This window comes from Microtus ochrogaster, unplaced genomic scaffold (assembly GCF_000317375.1).
Source record: "Microtus ochrogaster isolate Prairie Vole_2 unplaced genomic scaffold, MicOch1.0 UNK70, whole genome shotgun sequence".
NCBI lineage: Eukaryota > Metazoa > Chordata > Mammalia > Rodentia > Cricetidae > Microtus > Microtus ochrogaster.
Window position 1 is genome coordinate 316,377 of NW_004949168.1, and position 21,209 is coordinate 337,585.

The 21,209-nt window shown below is 46.7% G+C and overlaps 1 protein-coding gene across 1 annotated transcript in view; it reads right to left on the reverse strand.

Moving 5' to 3' along the window:
* The window catches only part of Fam78b (family with sequence similarity 78 member B), an 86,943-nt gene extending 65,740 nt beyond the window's left edge, over positions 1 to 21,203 (reverse strand). Inside the window, exon 1 of the mRNA XM_026777536.1 lies at positions 20,919 to 21,203. Within this exon, the coding sequence (XP_026633337.1) occupies positions 20,919 to 21,181 (263 nt within the window). The 5' untranslated portion in view covers positions 21,182 to 21,203. The remainder of the gene's footprint in view (positions 1 to 20,918) is intronic.
* Between the last annotated feature and the right edge of the window lie 6 nt (positions 21,204 to 21,209).

Below are 21,209 nucleotides of genomic sequence, written 5' to 3' on the forward strand. Positions count from 1 at the left end.
TAAAGCTTACAATTATATATGTAACAGAGAAAGGGGAGGGAGAGAGAGAAGAGAGAGGAGAGAGAGGAAGGGGGTGGGAGAGAGAGGAGAGAGAGATGGAGGGGGGAAGGAGAGGGAGGGAGGGGGAGGCAGAGAGAGAAGGAGAGAGAGAGGGAGGGAGGGAGAGAAAGGGAGGAGAGAGAGAGGGAGGGAGAGAGAAGGGGGAGAGAGAGGGAGGGAGGGAAAGAGAGAGGGAGAGAGGGAGAGAGAGAAGAGAGAAAGAGAGGAGAGAGAGAGAGAGAAATTTTAGATCTGGGCTTAGTTCTTTTGAATGGGAGCAAGCTCAAGCAAGGGAGGAGGGGTCTAGGAGTGGTCTAATCCTCCTTATGAATGATCCTGATGTGGGTGTCATGGAAAAGAAATCAACAGGTGGCAATAAATTTGTAGGAAGTGGAAGCCTTTTAAATCCAGAGTCACAGGAACCCTTAAACTGCTTCTAGGCAAGGGAGGCACCTGAGCACGAAAGGATTAGCCCAAGTCTGATCTGCCTCCTTCCAAAGGTGAGAGGCAGGGATGGGGAGGCAGTGGCTGGTGTCCTCCTGACGGAGCAGGGAGGATCAGAGAGTGATAGGGCGGGTGGGTGGGGAGTCGAGAAAAGAGAGGTCTCCATTCATCTTAACAGGCTCTCCGCCCTGTTGATAGACAGGGCGTGGGTGGCTGTTTATCTTTGAAATCCCAGCTATTTTCTTCAGTAAAGAGGTGTAAACTAACTTCCCCTGGGGCACATCTCCAGTTGCAGTAGAGCACTTCAAAGGTACAGAGGCTCATCACCATTCCTTCCTAGGAGAAACCTTTCTCCCTTCGTCCTGGTACTGACCAGAGGCTTCTCTGTGGACCCATTCTTCCCATAAGGAGGCAACCCCTCTTCTTGTCCTTGTTCATGAAGAAGTTTGGGGTTTCTCTGAGGCTTCAGGAGTAGAGTGGAATGTGGGAGAACTACTTAATTTTATTTTGAAGGCACATGCCTGCCCTCATACCCACTTCTTTGCATCTCAAACCACAATGGTTAATTTTAATTGTCAGCTGGTTGGAATTTAGAATTACTATGGAAATAAACCTCTGGGCATCCTGTGAGGGAGTTTATTGATTCGAGTAACTGAGGTGGGACGTCCAACCCTAAATGTGGTGGGTGCTATTCAGGGGGCTGGGGTATTGGACTGAAGAAAAGGAGAATGAGAGCCGACAATCAGCACTCGATACTTTCTGTTTGTTGCTTAGGGTTTTTTTTTTTTTTTCCTACATGACACAGGCTAAAGTCATCTGGAAAGAGGAAACCTCAACTGAGAAAATGTCCCCAATGAATCAGCCTGCAGGCAAGCCTGTGGGGCATTTTCTTGATTAATGATTGATGGAGGAGGGCCCAGTTCGCTGTGCATGGCACCATCCCTAGGCAGGTGCTCCTGGGTTGTAAAAGAAAGCAGGCTGAGCAAGCCACTTGAGGAGCAAGCCTGTGAGCAGCATCCTTCCATGGTTTCTGCTTCAGTTCCTACTTTCAGGTTTCTACTTTTGAGTTCCTGCCTTGGCCTCCCTCAGTGAACTGTGACTCAGGATGCACAAACCAAATTGCTTTTGGCCAAGTTGCCTTTGGCCATGGCCTTAGTCACAGGAACAGAACAAAGTCTAGGAGCCTCTGTTTTCCTGAACTGTAGATGTGACTGAGCAGCTGTGTCAAGCTCCTGCACCATCATCCAGCACCTCAGGCTGGGAGCCCAGCAACACCTTCCTTCCTTAAGTCGCTCTGGTCAGGTATTTTGTTACAGACAAGAAAAGTAACCGAAACACAAACTATACCAAAGAGAACAGAAAGGAGGCTGGAGAAATGCTCTCTAATGGAAAGAGTTCGCTGTAGTCATCACTGCTAAGGCTAGCCCAGGACACTGAGGCTGAACTGCTCTCTGACACACACAGATTCAGAAAGCCAAGATGCAGGAGTCACCACCTCTGCTCCTGACTCCTCTCACTTCCGTTAAAGCGGCTCCAGACTCATGTACACAATTTGGAGGACTGCCCCATGCAACACAGACCCGGGGGTGGAGATGTGACGTCGAGGAACTTTTGTTATCCCACGTCACTGCCCAATCCAGCCTTCTAAGTATGCCTGGCATCTTCCATCCCAGCACTCTGCAAGCTGATGCCCGAGGCCAACCACGCACTCTGTCTAGCCTTTAACAGGGAAGGAGGTTTCTCAGTAGACACTGGGAACACAGCACAGAGACATTCACTTGCCTCTGGGTTGCAGGAAGAAAGACATAAGTCAGATATTTCTCCAAAGTCCCTTCTAGCTGCTTTATGAGGCGAAGGTAGGCCACGATTTATTTCCTTAGCCAAAGTCAGCAAAATGTCCAGTCTTGCAACTTCTACAGATTCAGAGACAAGCTCACATCAGACACATTCTTGGCATTCAGGGAAGCCCATTCAAGCTTTCCAAAGAAAAGGTGACTAACACCTTTTTCTTAAGCTGGTATTCAGATTCAGAACCTGAAGGCTAGTGGGAGAATGTAGGCAAGTGGTGGGCAGTGAGGCAGAGACACTTTGTTAGTCTGTTGTCTGCTCCCCGGGGTCTTGGACAAATCATAAAACTTCTCAGAGCCTCAGCCTCAGTTTCTTCATGTGCAATAGAGATGTTACCTTCCCTGCGCTCCTCATACACCACTGAGAGGAGCAAAGGGAAGGCGGCAGATGAACGCATGCTAGGAACACAGGACTCGGTGAAGGACAAGAATCAGCACTGCTTGGCTGGTTCAGTATCTTCCCTGAGGATAATGCAGGGGGTTTGGGCCTCAGAGTTCACTATGACCACCATTTTTTTTTTTTTTTTTTTTTTTTTGTGCAAAGGCTTTTGACCCCAAGGATTAAGTTCTGTTCTTCATCATGGCTTTATGGTTCTCGAGGACACCAAGTGTTATGTTTATCTACCTCTGAGTTAAATTTATAGATTTCCATTGTTCCCCCCCCCCACTATGTTTAGGATAGCGGTTACTATAAATCTTAAAGCTATTTGATAAAATAATGAATAAGGATCAACTGATGGGCACACTTAGGATGATGTGGTTCTCTGGGCATAAACAGGGATGGAAAGAAAGTGCGTTGTTTTTATTTACTGGTGTTAGAAGATTCAGTTACCAGCAACAGTGCTCTGAGATCCGTGCTTCGCTGTACCAAAAGCAAAGATATGAAGTTAAGAGGGCGGGAGGCTGAAGCCTATGAAGTTCCCAAGATGGTTTAGAAAGGAAGTTAGAGAACACACAGTGGGTCAGGGTGTACATAAGCTAATGTTCACACTCAGTGCCTACAAGGCATCAATCCTAGGAGACATAGCAGTCAAGTTCTTGGTCAGTGGTTCTTGACCTTCCTAGTTCTGTTACCCTTTAATGCAGTTCCTCGTGTTGTGGTCACCTCCAACTGTTGTGGAATATTTGTGTATACTGTATAAAGATGTGTCTCTGCCTAAGGAGCCTTCTGACTGGCCCAATAAAAGAGTCGAATGGCCAATGGGTATGCAGGAGAGAATAGATGGGATTTCTGGGGAGAGAGAGGAAGAGAAGGAAGGAGAGGAATCCAGGTGCATGGATTTCTCCAGCAGGCTCAGAACAAACCGGATGTGCTGAATTGAGGAAAGGTAAAAGCCACCTGACAAAATGTAGATTAATAGAAGGTTAATTTGAGTTATAAGAGCTAGTTAGGGACAAGTCCAAGCTAAAGGCTAAGCTTTCATAATTAGTAAGAATTCTCTCTGTTGTTATTTGGGGGCTGGCGATTCAAAGTCCAAAGAAAAAGCTTGCTACACTCAACCATAAAATTATTTTCCTTGCTACATCAGAACTGTAATTTTGCTGTTATGCATTGTAAATGTAAATGTCTGATACGCAGGATATCTGGTATATAGTTCCTGTGAAAGGGTTGTTCAACCCTCAAAGGGGTCATGACCCACAGGTTGAGAACCACTGATCTTGATAAAGGTAGCAGCAACTAACTTTGGCTTGGGCTTCACTCCGAGCCAGAAGGAGGCAGCAGGTCATCTTCACTATCCATTTCAGATCTCTCATCTCTTTCTCTATTCTGTACTCAGGCTCAGTCTGCCACTTTATTCTTTTTTATGGCCTATAGTTTCTTTTAGGTCTGATGCCATGGTCCTCACACCACCCAAAACACACATAAAAGCTATCAGGGTTCCCAGAATCCTGAGCTTTTTTAGTTGATTCTTGCCTGGCTAGATTCACGAGAGAACAGGTCTAAGATGTTCAAAAGAGCCCAGCTCTGGAAAGATGCGTAGCAGGGAAGGAAGCTGAACTCAGTATGACATAGGGAAACCTGCCAGACATTAGGGTAGGAAAGTTTGTACCTGCACAGTGATAATGGCAGATAACTTTAGGGCTGTCGATGGTCAGAAATACAATCTCTTATTGGCATGCTGTGGTTTGCCATGCCAGGATAGTAACTTCTAGGTGGGATTAGTAAGCAGGGGAAATGGTAAGGTCCTTCCAGAGCTGTGGATGACTTAGGCTTGAGCTTCTGGGCCAAGTGAAAAGCATAAGAATATTGCAAGGAACTGGCAATATCCCTCTTGCAGAAGGCTGGATACAAAGGTATACATACACAGTGTGTCAAGGTCTTCATGGGTTGATTGGGTTATCTTGCTCAGGGTGGTCTTCCCTAACTGGGAAGCCCATGGTGGATGTGCTTGTATTAAGTCCTTGGGTGCATACCTAGGTAATTCCAAACCAGCCAGATGATTCATAGCATGAAAATTTACCCAACACAGTTTCTGAACTATAACATATCTGCAATAAATGCTTGTCTATCTATTCTTTTTTAGGGGAGGATTTGGAAGATTATTTGCTAGAGCATGGACAACTGAAGAAAATGATACCCCTTGGTGTCCATCTTTTCTTTAAAAAGTTTAACAAAACATTGCATCTACAGTGTCTCTGGTACTGTTTGAAGCACTCTATAAATGTTAACTCATTTAATCTTGCCAACAAGTTTATGAAGTAGGACCATTACTATTTATTCTTCTAGATGGGAAAGCAAAGGCAGAGAGATTAGTAAGTAGTTGGGGTAGGATTCGAACCTACTTACTGAGATTCCTTGGCCCATGCTTTCTATATGTTGTCTCCTATGAAAGAGAATCAGGGGTAATGAATTCTTGACTGCTGGCTTCTGGATCTCATGCTCATCTCTACTGAGCCACACCCTTCTGCTAACTTAGACCTCTAACTTTAACAGCGGTGGCTACTCAGTACTGTGTTCTGCCTACCAGGAAACCTCTGAGGGATGCATGGGATGCTATGAGAGGCCCAGAGAGCTGAAACTTAAGGAACTCAATGCCTTAGTGATTTTGGAGCTTTTGGCTTGTAGATGAATCTTGAATACATTTTGTACAGTTTCAATTTGGGAAGAGTGTTTGTAATGGTTTTGTTTGAAATGTTCCAACTATTGGCTGTTTACAGTGTTTTCAAATCTTACTTACAATTTGATATTTACTTTTTTTCCCCTCAAAGATAAACACCCATATGCTTGATGATCCGGTGTTCATTTCGAATTCTTTCAGTGCAAGCTTGGAAAAATTACACCATCTTTCAAAAGCCCCCATTTCTTTGCATATGGAATGGAGGTACTATGAATTTGAATGAGCTTTAAATGAGTTAAAATTTGTGTAAACAGTTAGCATCTCTTTCTCTTCTTCTTTCCCCCCTCTTCCTTGTTCTGAATTTTGCTTGTTACTAAGTATTGGTGACAGATACTTTACAGTTCAGATTCTTTTAATGGAGACTAAATGAGAGGAGACAACCCATTCTGTGTCTTTGAACCAAGAGGCGCAGACAAAAATGAAAATGGGGTCTAAGATCCTTTCTCCCCATACAATTAATTGTTTATTAGGCTGGGTCATTCCTACAGACTTGTCAACCATGATAAAGTGGGTTTCTAAGAGAAATGTTAACACTAATGAAAATAAAATTAACTTAATTAAATATTTCAAAACACAGACTTTTACAAGAAGCTCCATCATTTGAAGATTTCTTAGTTTTTTTTTGAGTGACCTTGGGAAGTTCACCTTCTTTTTAATCTGTTTCCTTACCTTTGATATAAAGGAATTGCACTAAGATCTCTGGTCCTTTAGCTTCTGAAGCCCCCCCGCCAGCTTTTTAAGGGGACACTCAGTGTGGAATCCAATGGGGAGTGTGAGTACTTCCTCACCGCACAAACCTGTCTGTTAAATTCTTGCTGAACCCTGGTTTGCCCACTGGTTCTATGAAAAAAGGTAATTCCATATCCAACCTCTAACAGCGCGTAGGGGCTCCATAGAACCAACACATGCAAGCAACTCTACGAGTCCTGGTTACAGCCTGGCCTTTTAGCTTGTTTCTTTGCCTGTTTGCTCATTTGTTTATGAGAGTGTAGGTTTATATGGCTCCAACAAACCTGAGATCTCCGCATGCATCCCAGAATAACCCAGCACAGGATTCCTGTGCTCTGCTCCCCTGCCCCACATAGAGACAGATCATCAAGTGCCAAGCTGACTTTAGGCATGTGTTCCTCCTCAGGGGTCCCTGGTTGCATCTTCCAAATGGCAGGGAATTTGCCTCCTGGTCCTAGTTTCTATCCCCCCCCCCCCCCCCTCCTCTGCTGGTCTTTCTCGGAGCCATCTGGAAAAGAAGGAAGCAGACAAGCTCCTGCCTGCCTGAAGCCAAATGCCAGTGCAAAATGAGCCCTTGATGCAAGGCCAGAGAGCAGGTGCAGTAAAACTTGAAGCCAGCTGCTGGTGTCTCTGACATTCCAGAGAGACACTGAGGGTTGCTGGGCTTCAGTAGGGCCTGGAGGCATCTTAGGAATGCAGGTTCCTTTCTAGAAGAATCTTCTGGCTTGCCATAGTAATCTTGGCCTTACAGTATGTGTACAGTTGGGTGACAAAGATCATTGTCATTCATCAGAGTCCTTTGTAATACTTCAGCAAAAGTAGATCTGCTGAGGCATCAGTATGCCTCTGTGGGTTGTGTCAAGTGCACGGTGGGGTAATTTGCTGGGCTCCCTTGACCTTGGCCTCAGTCAGAAGTCTCCTGGTACCTTGGCTCTCATTTCAATTCTGAATACAGAATGCTGAGACACAATACTTCTTTTAAGAGTGCTGCCAAACAAAAATTTATTTAAAAAATATTCACTCACTCCAGAAAGAGTAATAACTGCCCATAACTGAGTAATGATGAATCTAGTAAGCAAACCATAATAAGCTAAATATCTTGGAAAATCTTCCCATTACAAATTTCTTCTTAATGCATGGTTAAGTTTGCAAAATAAATTCCTTGGAGTCAAAAGTGAAGCAAAAACTGAAAGCTCAAATCATAAGACTCATCCTAAAAAAAAACAAAAAACAAAAGTAAAAACAGAAAAAGGAGTCATGGACACTTCTAGAATAGGGAGACACTTCACCAGATCTTCATAACTGGCAGTCCAAGAAAATAGAATCATCTAGAACATAGAACATCTGTGCAGAGCAACGTTTTCTAGACAGAATCATCTAGATCATAGACCATCTGTGCAGTGCAACATTTTCAAGATACAGTCATCTAGAACACAGAATACCACTACAAGAATTTCAAGATAGAATCATCTAGAACATAGAACACCTGTGTAGTGCAACATTTTCAAGATAGACTCATCTAGACCACAAAATACCACCGCAACATTTTCAAGATAGAATCATCTAGAACATAGAACATCTGCCCAACATTTTCAAGATGGAATCATCTAAAACACAGAATCCCTCTGCAACATTTTCAACAAGTTGAATCTTCTACACAGCTTCTTTTAAAACATCTACAGAAACAACTCCAAACCATGTGGAAGGTTGATGCTGTAACCCAGAGGCAGGACTGTGATCTAGTTTGGAACTTAGAGGCCAAGGAGCTTCACCAGCTTTGTGCTGGGTCATGTGAGTCAGCTTCAGACACTCAAGACAGGAAGCACTCAAGTCTTAAAAGCCCTAGAATTTAAGTGCTACCTTGTAAACTGGTCTTTGCTCTTGAACTCCAGATATATCTAGCTCCTGACCTATCCCCACGGACATAAAGTGGGTGTTTCACCCATGTCTTTCTGTCTGGCCATTCTACTAGTTTAACCAGCAACATTTATACTAGAATATTGTCCAGTGTTTGTGCTTATGGAAAAAGGCAAAGCTTGACTTAAATCCCCCTCTTCCTCTTTGCTTTCTCCTTGGATTCCAAACCCTTCCTACTCCGAGTCCTCAACACTATGGCCCAATCTGGGGGATTCAGAACTAGAGTTTCACAGGTAAATTTCTTTAAAGATCATTCAGGAGTGAGTTTTCTTCTGGAATGTGTGGACTCTGTAGTTCATGGGCTTCCAGCAGGGCAGGAGATCCTGCTTTCAGGGTGTGTGGTGTTGCTGCTGGGTTGTGGCCCCCTCTGCATTTGTCTCTCAACCTCAGGTGGGTGAATCCAAGGGAGGGAACCAACGAAAAGTCAGAGGATTCAGGAGACCAAATAGGCCTAAGAGTCTGAAAAGGTGACAGGTCCAAAGAAAGCGGCGGGTGGGAGCTAGACAGCGAGAAATTGTGACACACACACACACACACACACACACACACACACACACACACACCAGATCGAGCAGATCTTGACAAAACAAACAGTAGCAAATCACAGGCTAACCAGACTTCAGGGGCTCTTGGAGTAACGGGACCTGTAAGAACCACGTCGCATAGGTGGTGTGAGTGGGGGTCTAAGTTGCCCATGAGCTCTGAGGCTGCCTCTTCCTCCAGGGAAGGCAGGAACCAGGACTTAGTGCAGATGTTGAGAGTGGCGTGGAAGAGGGTCAAGTACAGGAGGCTGATCACCTGATGTAGCCCTGGATTTCTAGCGTCCTCATGAGATGTGGCCTGAAAAGGCACAGATGACAGTTCGGGAGTTGTGAGATGCTGCTGGGAGGTCTATACTTTCCCTTCTGAAGGGGTTCCTCTATACTCATCTTAGGTCCCCAAAAGACCAAAGCACAAGAGAGTGGCCTGGACCCATACTTCCCTGTTCTTCCCAGCCCACCTCCATTAGAGTAAGCAGACACAGCATTATTAGGTCCCTATACTAAAACCCCTTAACACAAAAAGAAAATGTTAAAAAATAAATGAAGCCCAACTAAAGTCCACAACAGCGACAGAGTCCCCAGGCTGCTAGGATATCCCTGTCAGACTACCCCCCATCTGTTCTGCTCTCCAGAGCCTCCCAGCTGAGCCCTGCTGTCAGGGGAGGGCCCTTGGCCCCCTCACAATCTGTCATCTTTGACACCACTTGGATCTTGTTTCTTTTGGAGCTGCCAGGGGACATGAGGATACCATGCCTGTCTGTGGGCAGGGATCCAGGAGGAAGGTCCGTGATCGCCATCAGCACCTGGGCTGGGTGGGGGTAGCTACGGGACGGCTGGAGAACAGGGGTTCTGAGTTGCTGGGCATCCTAGCTGAGTCCCAGTCTCTCCATACGTCAAGCCTCTCTTGGCTGCCAAGACCTCCTATTTCCTGCCATCTGTGATGGGTGTCTCTGGGGAGACCCTCTCCTTTCTAGCTTGCTAATCACTGTGTACAGACACTGGCACGAGGCTGGTCTCTGCTCCTGGCAATTGTGCAGACATCCCTTGGGCTGATCTGAGCTTCCTTCTGTGCTGCCAAGGGACTTGACTCCTCCTATGCTCTGTCTGCTTCCTCTCTGATATAGGTGATGCTTCTGCCAGCTGACCTGGACTCTCCTCAAACAAAGGTGTGTGTGTGTGTGTGTGTGTGTGTGTGTGTGTGTAAAATCAGAAGGTAAAAACCCGTTTGCTGACTTACAAACTAAAAGAGCAGTGGGGAGGCCCAGGAATGGGAAACATCAGCAACGGCATCAGGCAGACCTGGGTTTGAATCCTGGTTCTCATTCACACTCTCACCCTGCTCTTCTCTGGGCTTCAGCGTGCATGTCTGTCAGGTGTGCTTCTGGGGTACATAGTTTACTATGCTGTTTACCATCTGGCCAGGCAAAGAGGATTCTGCTGAACCACCACTTGCATATTTTCTAGCTATTTTCCTGGTTGTCAGTTTAAACCTGGCTATGAACCAGAGCTGGCTGGGGAGGGAGATGGAAGAGCAAGGAGTACTGACTCAGGTGCTCACATGCTTGGGTCTCTTCCTAAGACCTTGATCTCATCAGCACCAGATCCTGACCAGCTGAATGAACTAGGCAGCCGGATGCAAGAACACTAGGCATAACCAATTTGGTTTAAACATTTTGTTTCTCAGGTTTCCTTAGCAAGCAATCAGACATTTTCCAGGACATCCAATGTTCATTCACCCATCCACCCATTCACCCACCTATCTACCCATCCATCCATCCATCCATCCCTCCATCTATCCACCCACCCACCCACCTATCCATCCATCCATCCATCCATCCATCCATCCATCCATCCACCCATCCATCCCTCCATCTATCCACCCACCCATCCATCCATCCCTCCACCTATCCACCCACCCATCCATCCATCCATCCCTCCACCTATCCACCCATCCATCCATCTACCCACCCACCCATCCATCCCTCCATTTATCCACCCATCCATCCATCCCTCCATCCATCCATTTATTCAACTCTTCCGAACAGCTCATCATAGTCATTAGAATTAGTTTTATCTGTTCCTAATTATGCCTCTTTCACTAGTTGCCCAATGCTAGACATGACACCTGAAACTCTTCATTCCTATTTCATTATTTTATTCCGAGGAAAACAATGGTTTTCAGAGGCTATGCGCATAAAACACTTGGCACTAGGTAAGCCTTCAGCAAATGGCTCTGTAATCACTAAGTTGGGTAAGTTGGTTATGGTTGCACAGGGATACATGCAAGGGAGATACTTGTCAGTCACTCAAAGTGTCCATAGAAAAGGCTGGCTCCCTGGTTCCAAAGTTCCTCCTCTTCAGCAAGAGCTTTTGGTTTAGTTTGGTGGCACCAATCTCTTATCTTCTCTAAACAATGTGAAGATGGTTCATGAAAATTTGGAAGCGCTGAGTCATTTAAAACAATCAGTTCTTGAATCGATTTTCCTAGCTCAGGTGTGGTGGAGACTGCCATTTTGGAATGGAGGCTCATAGTATGACTCTCATGGTAAAACAAAACAGAGAGAGATGAGAGGGGGGGGGGGAGGAGAGCAGGTCTGATCCTGTTTCCTCATAGAACCAGCATCTCTGATCCCCATGAAGCTTCTCCTTCCTCTCACAGTCCAGTTCCTGACACCCCCTCACTCCTTATCCCCATGGCAGAGGGCAAGGCAAGATCTAATTTACCAGTCTCTGGTAGCTCTCAGCTTTGCCGGAGCCTGTTCCCTGCACCACTCATTCCCTGGCAGCCCTGGCTTCTCTGCCCCTTCAGGATGCTGCCGTGGCTGCTGACTGAGGATGTCGATTTACTGTTTCCCATTAGCCAGACCTCTGATGGCCTTTGAGTGCTGGAGCCCGACACAGGCTCACAAGCCCGCTGGGAAAGGTCGGGCCCCAGGGGTTTAAGCCAGTGGAGGCTGCAGAGGCAGGACTGACACAGCCACCCCACTCATGGACCATCAGACCATCAGACAGCCTTATTTACTCTGTGTTTCTCTGACAGCCTGAAATTCCTCATTGCATTTGTTGAACACATTTAGATGTTCCTGTTTTCTGCTCTCTGGTTTTCGTAGACTATAAATGACGTCTCTAAACAAGCTGAGAGCAAGCAACACACATACACATAGTGCTGAGGATAGTTTCTCCCAAGCCCAACTCCTGTGTACTTGTGGGAGGACACTGGGGAAGAGTGTGGAGGATCACACACCCGGCCTGGTTCCACCAGTATTTGTCAAGATGACCTTGGACACATTATGGCAGCTCTCTGAGCCTCTACTTGCTTGTCTAAAATAGGGAATAACTGTTGTCCCAAAATCTGTTTCACGATTATTGTAAGGTCAATTATGGGACACCCCCTTACAGATAGATGAAATTGTGCAAATGGCTTGGAAAGAATGACAAACAAAAATAGTTGAAGACATAAATGATTTTAAATGCTGTCTTCTCTCTTCTCTAGAATGAAAAACTCATGACTTTTTAGGCAACAAAAAGCGGGGCTCTGTCCCTAACTACTTGCATGGGGTACACTGTAGCTTCTTAAATACAAGTAAGTGAAGCTATGACCTAGGGAGGCTTCTGGGTAGGGCCAGAGGCCCTCTTGAGGATGTGGCTAAGCTTTGGGGTTCAGGTTCAGGAATTCAAAGCAGGGTCCTGAATGCTATCTAGAGAGCAACTGGGAAGTGACTTTTTGGTGGAATGGGGGTGTCTTCCTCACTTGCCTCTCAACATGAGTGGAAAACATAGCCTTTGAGGTACAAAATGAGCCTTTCCTCCCTCCTCTAGGTCTGGAGAAGACTTCTAGGCAGACACCCATGTCAGGGGTCCCCTCAAAGCTCTGTTATTCTCTCTGCCAAGGGCCCAGGGCCACAGTTCCTTAAGGCTTATCTGGAGTCACCGACTAGTATAACATGAACCGATAAGCTATAATCAAACTAACGTGTACACAGCACACCACACACAGTTTAGAATCCCTTTCCACAGTTTCCATCTCAGTTGATGCCTAACTCTAGACATGATTGCTCATTTATGTACAAGCAGACTAGACACTGAATTTGGAGGATCCTGCCAAAGGTCTCAGAGCTGGCGCTGGAATCCAGGTTTTCTGACTCGGGTTCTGTGCTGGAGAGCCAGCAGCTAGATCTTAAGCTGGCATGGTGACTAGTTCCAATTGGTGTGCTTCCTGGAGCTTAATTGGAAGCAGGGTCCACCCACTAGCACTGGTCTGATGGGCTTTAATGAAAGGAATAGCTCAAGAATTGTAGAACCCAGAAACATGTCTGAATACCTAAGGGTAGAGTCACCAGAAAACATTCTCTCCCCGCTTCTCCCCCAAGTCATCCATAGGACCACAGGGGAGCTGTAGGCCCAGAGCTAAACTCTGCAGCCTGGCCACTGTGGGGAGTCTGGGAGCTGGAGATGGTACCTCTGTTCCCAGAAGATGAACTCTGGCATGGATGGAGCTCCTACCCTCCTACGAAGATGTGATTCTTACTATTATAACTTTCTCTCTGGAAGGGGGGGGACATGAGATGGAGACTCAAAGATATTTGCTACCACGCTCTCTGAACTCAATTCCAAATTATCGAGGAAATGCACAAATCAGTAAAAAAGCAGCAAGACTAAGTTCATTATTTTTATTTAGCAGAGCAAGTCTGGAGAACCTCCTTCCTGGAAGGCAAAGTGGTCCATTAGAAAAGGAAGGGCCATGGAACAACAGGCTTGCTTCCTGGCCGGGTCTCAGGCAGGTTGCTGACTCTCTCTGTACCTTGTACTAGGAGACCCTTCTTTTCAGGATAAGGCTTATATGAGACTACATAGGAAAGACGCTCAGTATTGTGGCACATACACAGGCCTCTAACATGTAGAACATGTGTTAGTTAGTGAGCCTCCTCTTCTCAAGCAAATCCACCAGATTATCTAGGCACTCTTCCGTGTGGACCATTCTCCCCACACATCACCACCTGCTTTGTACTGAAATCCATCGCAACTATGGGATCCATTCTTAAACACCATCTTGATTTGAGCCTGAAAGAATGAGAGGCAATGTACCCCACAATACCTCTGTGGGTGCTTATCTCACAATGTGGGTATCTCTGCTGTTGGAGTTCAGGCTCTGGCCCCTCCCTCCCAGAGACTCTCAGCTCTACGTGCGCTCTTCCCCTCTCTAATATTCACCCGGATGCTCTTCTGCTTATTTCTCCTTGCTTTTTTTCCTCTTAAAGGGATCCATAATAATCAGCTGCTAAACTGTAGCCACTTCCTGCTTAGTGTTAACAGAACAGAAACGGTGGCCTCTGTCATCCCTGACAACTTTCCCTAATGCAACAATGTAGACAAGAGAAGGAGCCTGGGAAGATGGAATCTGATGCCTCCTCAGACCCGCCCCAAAAGACATCATGTACTCCTGCTGCCCAGTGGAAGGTCACTTGTGTCCTGCAGTCCAGTGCCCTCAAATGACCCTCTCCCTGTTCCCCCTCTTCCCACCATGGCCAGGCAGCCACAGTCTGGCACCCAGGCACAAAGCACATCTTGTTTCCTTCCTTCTACCTTTCCCCTAATCACGTGTGTACTCTCTATCCCTTTGGGAGTTGGCTTTATCTTCAGTGAGCTTAATGCTTTGCTGATAAAACCAGTTAATCCTCTGCTGCTCCTCTTTTGCAGAGATGGAGGAGATTAGAGGAAAAGAGCTAGGCCATCTCCCCTTCAAGGGCACGCAGGACACGCGCTTGCTTTCCACCTGATGCTCTAGACTAGGATCCCCGGACGAGTCTGTCACGGGAAGGGATCATGGGTAACGGTCCAGCAGCCTGGAGGAGACTCAGTAGATTCCTCTGACAAATGGCTGATCTGGTTTTGAAGAGCAAAATGCTCAAAGAAGTCATGCCTAACAGTGAGGGCCACCCTCTCAGCCACCCTGTGTCAAAAAAGCAAGCATAGCTAAGGGGGACACGACTCAACCAGGCATGACCATTATGTCACCATTCCCACAGATCCTGGGATGTGCAGAATCAGGGGTTCAGGTGGAGCAACGGGCTTAGGGATTCCACGCCAAGCTTCTGTGGGTGGGCACCAAGTGCCACTTTGTAGCAGGTAGGTGACATGAGAGTGAGGCTTCAGCATTTGATGACCAGGACACAGAAGGGAGGAGGGGGAGGTGAAAGATACAAGGCCGATACTGAGAAACAGACCTTCCAGTGAAGTCTAACAGAACACAAGGGACACCAAAGCATGGGGGAGCGAGGCTGTGTGCTCCTGTCAAGCATTCCCTCGGGTGTCAGGAGTTGTGTGGATTAGACTGAGGGTTCACATGTAAAGCTAATTTTGAAGAGACATGATCTGTTGAAGGGGGACACCGGTGATTTAAAGTGACAAAAATGGCTCATATATTTAGCAAGATCACATGCTTTCTGACTATTATCTATGGTCCCGGCAGTTTTCATGGAGGACACAACAGATATAATATCCACTTTCATGATACATGTAACAAGTTAAGTGAACCGCTACACTCGCCCTTGCTATAAAGTATAGGAACAGGGCATTATGGAGGAGCAGAACTGGAGAACCTCATTGAAACTGTGAAGTCAATGATGGATTCTGAGGGGCAGTTGAGATTTGAATGATGAGCCGGAACTAGGTAGAACAGGGTAGGCAGGTGGAGCATTTCAGACAGAGGCCAGCCTGGGGTGAAGCTCTGAGTCGAGTTAGTTCCACTGAAGACCTGGATATGGCTGACGTGGTTTAAGAACAGAAATCCCGAGTGGAAAGTGGTTTATACTTTGTATACCCATTGTGCCAAAAGTTACGAAAAAGTTTAAGCAGGAGAGTAATAACACCTGTGTTTATAATGTATCTTTGCATGCCATGTGGGAAGAGCCTGGGGGGAGGGGGAGAAGAACAAGGATGGAGGGGAAGTTCAGTCGAAAAGCACAAGATGACAGCCACTAATACACAGAAATGGCTGCACCACAGGTATGGAGAGTGGGGTCAGTAGGTCTCATGGTAGCCTGGATGTGTGGAGGAATCTCTGGAATGATACAGAGATGTTCTAGCTTTCTGTAATGCAGGGAGTGGAGCTATTCTTTATGAAGACAGGCAAGGATTGCGGATGCAGAAACTTGGCAAATGCTTCAGTGGAGATCAACCGTTTATGAGCCAAGCTGGGTGCGGTGCAGCCCTGTAACCTCAGTGTGCAGGAGGTCATAGCAGGATTGTCATGGATTCCAGGCCAGCTTGGGCCTCACCGTGAGCACCAGACCACGTAGGGCTACATGGCACAATAATTCTCAAAAGACTAAGCAACAACAACATCATCAAAAGAGATAAAAAGAAAGTAACTTAAGTGTGGAAATCTTAAGCCTGAGATACCTTTCCAACAGTCAAGTAGAGCCACACACAGATACATGTATGTAGCTGGCTGCATACCAGAGAGAGAGCATCTGCTGTTACTAGGATGGATGGAATTACCAGGAGAAAGCACAGAATGATAAGAGAAATATGTATTTTGAATAACATAGAGTAAGATTTAAGGTAAGACAGAGGCCAGAGCAGTTGGAAAGGGTGTGGGTGCTAAAATCTGAGGTTAATTAATTAACTATGACAGAAAGATGTCAGCCACCTGGAAAAGCAGGTCTATTGGAGTTAGAAACATGGAAATTAAAAACTCAAATGGAGCATGTTTCTCAATGGATAGAGAGCAGTGTGGATGGGAGTGAGCAGGTCTAGATAGAGGCTAGTGAGATGCTCACCAGCTGCAGCAGTGATAGAGTGGAGAACTAGCAGACTCTCTTGAAGGTGAGCTATGACCTCCTAAATTTCACCCAAGCTAAAGCTCTCCAGATTGGCTGGTCTGAGCTGATCATGGAAGATTCCCTTTACAATCCTAGAAGACAATGTAGGCAAGAGGTTCTCTACCCACAGCCTTTCCCCTGATCTCAGCTTCGCCTCACCCATTCCTGGCAAGAGAGCTCTCTTCCTGTTCAAACCTCACCCAGGAAATCTCTTGGATTGAGGACTTGGGGCTGTTCTTCTGCCTCTGCTGGACAGTTTCTGCACACCCAAGAGGTAGGAAGAAGGCACAGAGAAACTCCTACCATCCCCTGGTGATGAAGAGCTGACCTTAACTTTCCCTTTTCTAGACCTTCTGTGATGCTTCCCAAGAAGCTCCAACTACCTGCGAGATTCCAGCCACTGCCGTCTGTGCACGCTCCACACAGCCTAGTCCTTGCCCTCTACAACACTTTCTTCCCCTGCTCCCGAACCTCTTGTTTCTCTGTTTTGGTGGATGTTCCCCATATTGTAGAGACCATCTAGAGACACTGTGCCTTCAGAAAACCCTTCCTGGTTCTTCTTCTCAAGGCATTTTTTTCACCCCCTGCACAGTACTGGTTTCCCTGGTGCGAGGGAGTGAGGAGGTCACTACAAAAGCCATTGTTTGCTCTGTGGTGCTTGTAAGTCAGGACACCTGGTAAGTATGTGTTCACTGGAGGCTGACTGGGAAGCCGGCGGCTCTTCTTGATGGAGGAGGAAGACTAACATCCCACTGAAGACCGCATTAACCAGACTCAAGTCAGAAAGAAGGAAGAGCCGCAAGTGGTCACCTGGCTTGTCATAGTCACTTGGGGAAATACTAAGTCACTTAAGTTCAAGTTCAAATTACATCATCGTCGCCATCAATGACTTCAAATGTTCCTTTAGAAGTCTTCCCTTGAAAATGGAAATTAAATCCACTTTGGGATTTCATCCCACTCCGGTCAGAATGGCTATGATCAAGGGAAAACAATGACAATAAATGCTGGCAAGGAGGACCCCATATTCAGTATTGGTGGGAGTGTAAACCTAGTATATCCATGATGGAAGTCAGTATGGCACTGTCTAAAAAGAATTAAAATAGAACTACTATATGAATTACCATACCATACAATACCACACCATACCGCACCATACCAACCACACCACACCACACCACACCACACCACACCATACCATACCATACCACACCAACCGTACCACACCACACCAACCACACCATACCATACCATACCATACCATACCATACCATACCATACCATAGAACCACCACATCACTCCTAGGCATATACCCAGAGGATTCTATATCCAGCTACAGAGATATCTGCATATCCATGTCTGTTGCTGCATTATTCACAAGAAAAAGGAAATGGAACTAGCTCAGAAGTCCATCAGCAGAAGGATGGAGAATGAGAACGTGGTGCATACACCCAGTGGAATTTTACTTAACCATTAGGAGAAATAAAATTATGGAATCTGCAAGAAAATGCATGGATCCACAAAGGATCATTTTAAAGTAAGTGTCCTGGACTCAGAAAGACAAAACCAAAACAAAACAAGCCTCCAAAACAACTACAACCCCTCCCCAAATTCTCATGTTCTCTCTTATAGACTATGAAACTTAGGTAGGAGGCCACAAGAGGGGAACAAGAACTATTGAGAAAAAGGGGGAAAGGTCAAAAGGTCAGATGTAACAGGAAGGTAGAAAGGAGGCTACAGGGGTCAAAAGGCACAGGAAGGGAAGAGGACTAGTGGGGGGCGTGCAAAGAGAAACAGCGGCAAAAATTTTGTTTGAAAAATGCCATAATGAAACCTAATTCTATGCTCTCCCTACCTGGAGGAAGTTCAACATTTAAAGCACAAAGCCATGTTCTCTTTCAATCCTGGAACCAGACGTCTCTTGCTGTTTTAGCTGTGGGTTTCATACTGCACAATTCTTTCCAAAATCTCAAAAGGGCACCCTTCTAACCCAAACTTCCCTGGGCCGTGCTTCTGTGACAGAATGCTGAAAATCCAGCCTGCAGTGTCTGCCGCTCATGGCACTGGTGAAAGCAGTCAGGACAACCAACCAGCAGGCGACAGTGACTTCTGTGCCATACAAGGTCCCATTAAAAAGTTTACATTGGCAAAGTTTTCAGTGCCTAAATATTCTGTAGAAACTGGTTCAGTAACGTCTAGGCTCCAAAGTGGCCCTAAACACATAGCAATTATTACAACCACAAAGAGATCAGTTGACTCTGGATACAAATCTATAATAATGCAATTTATGATTTCTTGGGGGACTGTTCTTGCTTCCCTGCAAGAACAACACAGAAGCCAGCAATCTTAAAATATCGAAAGTAGAAGTTAAATGAAACAAGCAAAATCATTCCAAACCCAAATGTAAGAATTCAGTAGGGTATGTCAAGGTACTGTATTGTAAGGAATTCATGCCTGTGCAAACTGATTCCAAGGTAGACACACCCTCCCCTAGACAGAAGGAAGTTCTGCTATCATATGTTTACAGCTCAACTTGACTTCTTTGGCAGGATATATTTTATAGAAGAAATTAGCATATATATGTATATTATACATATGCTTTGTATTTACTGATTTGCAAGGGGACTTGAGGCCACAGAGGTCGCTCTTGTGTAGTCATGGGAAATGTGGGGCTGTTCCTGCTCAGTTCCTCCATGCTCCCTTTACTAAGGGATTCACGCTTTGTGACTGTCTCCAGAAAGATTACTGCCCCCCCCCTCCAATCAGGGTGAGGCCAGGGGCATCAGATAGATGCCCTCTTCCCTAGCCAGGTTTTCTCTTACTTGGGTGAAAAGAGTGAGTTTCAAACAGGCCCATGCAAAACAAACAGTTCTAACACACACGTGTAAAGAAACAAAACAAACAGTTCTGACACACACGTGTAAAGAAAAAAAACCCCACTCTTTTCAGGTTGTGTCTTTTTAGATGGAATGATTCACCCAAAAAAATATGTCTCCCATTTCTCTCACTTCCGGAGAGACAAGAACACAGTGTGCTTAGCCATACTGCAAAGCAGGGTTCACGTTTCTTCACCACCAACCAGTTTTCTCCACTGAGCTTTTATGCTTAAAGAGCAAAGTGCAAACTCTGGGAGGAAAAGGAAACAAAACGATCTGTCAAAATTCCTCTTAGCACCTATGACTAGTGTTAACTTGCATGCTCTGAGAGTGCAAGAAAAAGCCCCAAGACGGCTGCTAAAAAGATGATTTGACCTTTTAAAACGCGAACTCCCGCATCCCATATCCATTTTAAATAGGTAAATCTTGAAATTTTAGATTTAAGAAGTGAAATGAGGTTGGATTTCCAGAAAAGGGGTTTCCCTAAAGGCTACAATCTGATAATTAGGGTGTTCTAGACTGACGCTGTAATAGGGGGCAGAATTCAGGCCCCAAATCTCCTAGCCACCTATGGTCGCCAAGTGCACGGAGTCTCCTTCTGAAAAGGGACTGGAGGGCACACGAAAATTTAGTAAGTAAAAAAGTCCAGAACGCGACCTCCCAAAGCCTGCGGTTCCAGGGCAGGATGTCTGCCCCTGGTGGCGGCAGAGCCCTGGCGATCTAGGTGCACCCGCAGCTGACAAACCCTCAGCGCGCACCAACCAGCGCTGCTGAAGGAAGTTGGAGAGCTCCCAGCCAGCTGACTGGATTCGGCGGTGGGCGCCTGGGAATCCCTACCAGCGCTGCAATTAGGAAAGTTTTGAAAAGTAAAGACCCCAGACAGTTGAAAAGACTCATCCTTTCCTTGAGCCTAAGAAACATCTCGTGCCGCACCAACCGGCTGCTAGCACAAGGCCACCAGTTCCGCCTGGCCCGGGAGCCTTCCAGCTTCCCACCGCCCCAGAATTAGTCCTTGGGGCGCATCGCCAGAGAGGCTCTCTGCCGGGCTGGAGGTTTCAGACCAAGATACCGCCATGCTCCCTGGCCTGGGGGGCGATGGCAGAATCTCTAACTCCCACTCGGACACCCTGTACCTTCTCTTTCAAGCCCGCTAGGTTTTCTCCAAAGGACGCACGACACAGACCATGCGCCCCCGGCACTCCATTCCTCTCCCCAAACTCTTCCAGGGGAGACACACAAGCACAAACTGTGTCCCCCAAACTCCCATGACACTCGCCAACCACCCCATCTTTGCCTCTCGAACCCTCCCAGTTGCGTTCTTCCTGCCCCTCACTATCCTCCTCGCCTTTCTGAGGAAGTCAGAAGCAAAGAACGAGAAAATGCCTTCGCTAGGAGCCTCCCGTCACCCGCCCTGTCACTGAAACAAAAGCGCAGGGAGGAGGGAGGTGGGTGGGGAGGCAAGAGGAAGGTTCAGAGAGAGATGGGGACAACGATAAGAGGGGCTGGGGAAGGGGCCTGAATGGAGAGCGGAGAGAGGGGCCAGGACCCCGCTCCCCGGGCCGCGTGGCGTGGCCGGTCGCTTACATGCCCAGGTCGCTGTAGGTGTTGAAGAACTCCATCTGGTTGCACGCCTGGATCCAGCCCACCACCCAGGTCTCGTGGCGGGGGATGGGGGGCATGACCACGCGGGCCGAGGCTTTGAAGTAAGGGGTCTTGTAGCGCAGGACGATGGGCGAGGTCTCCTCGATGCGCGTGGGGCACTGGTCGATGGTGGCGCACACATCGTACACCACGATGTTCTCGCGCCGGATCCGCGCCTTGCAGGTGATGCTTTGGATACAGCCCATCCTGCCGCCCGGCGCCGGCGCGGCGCGG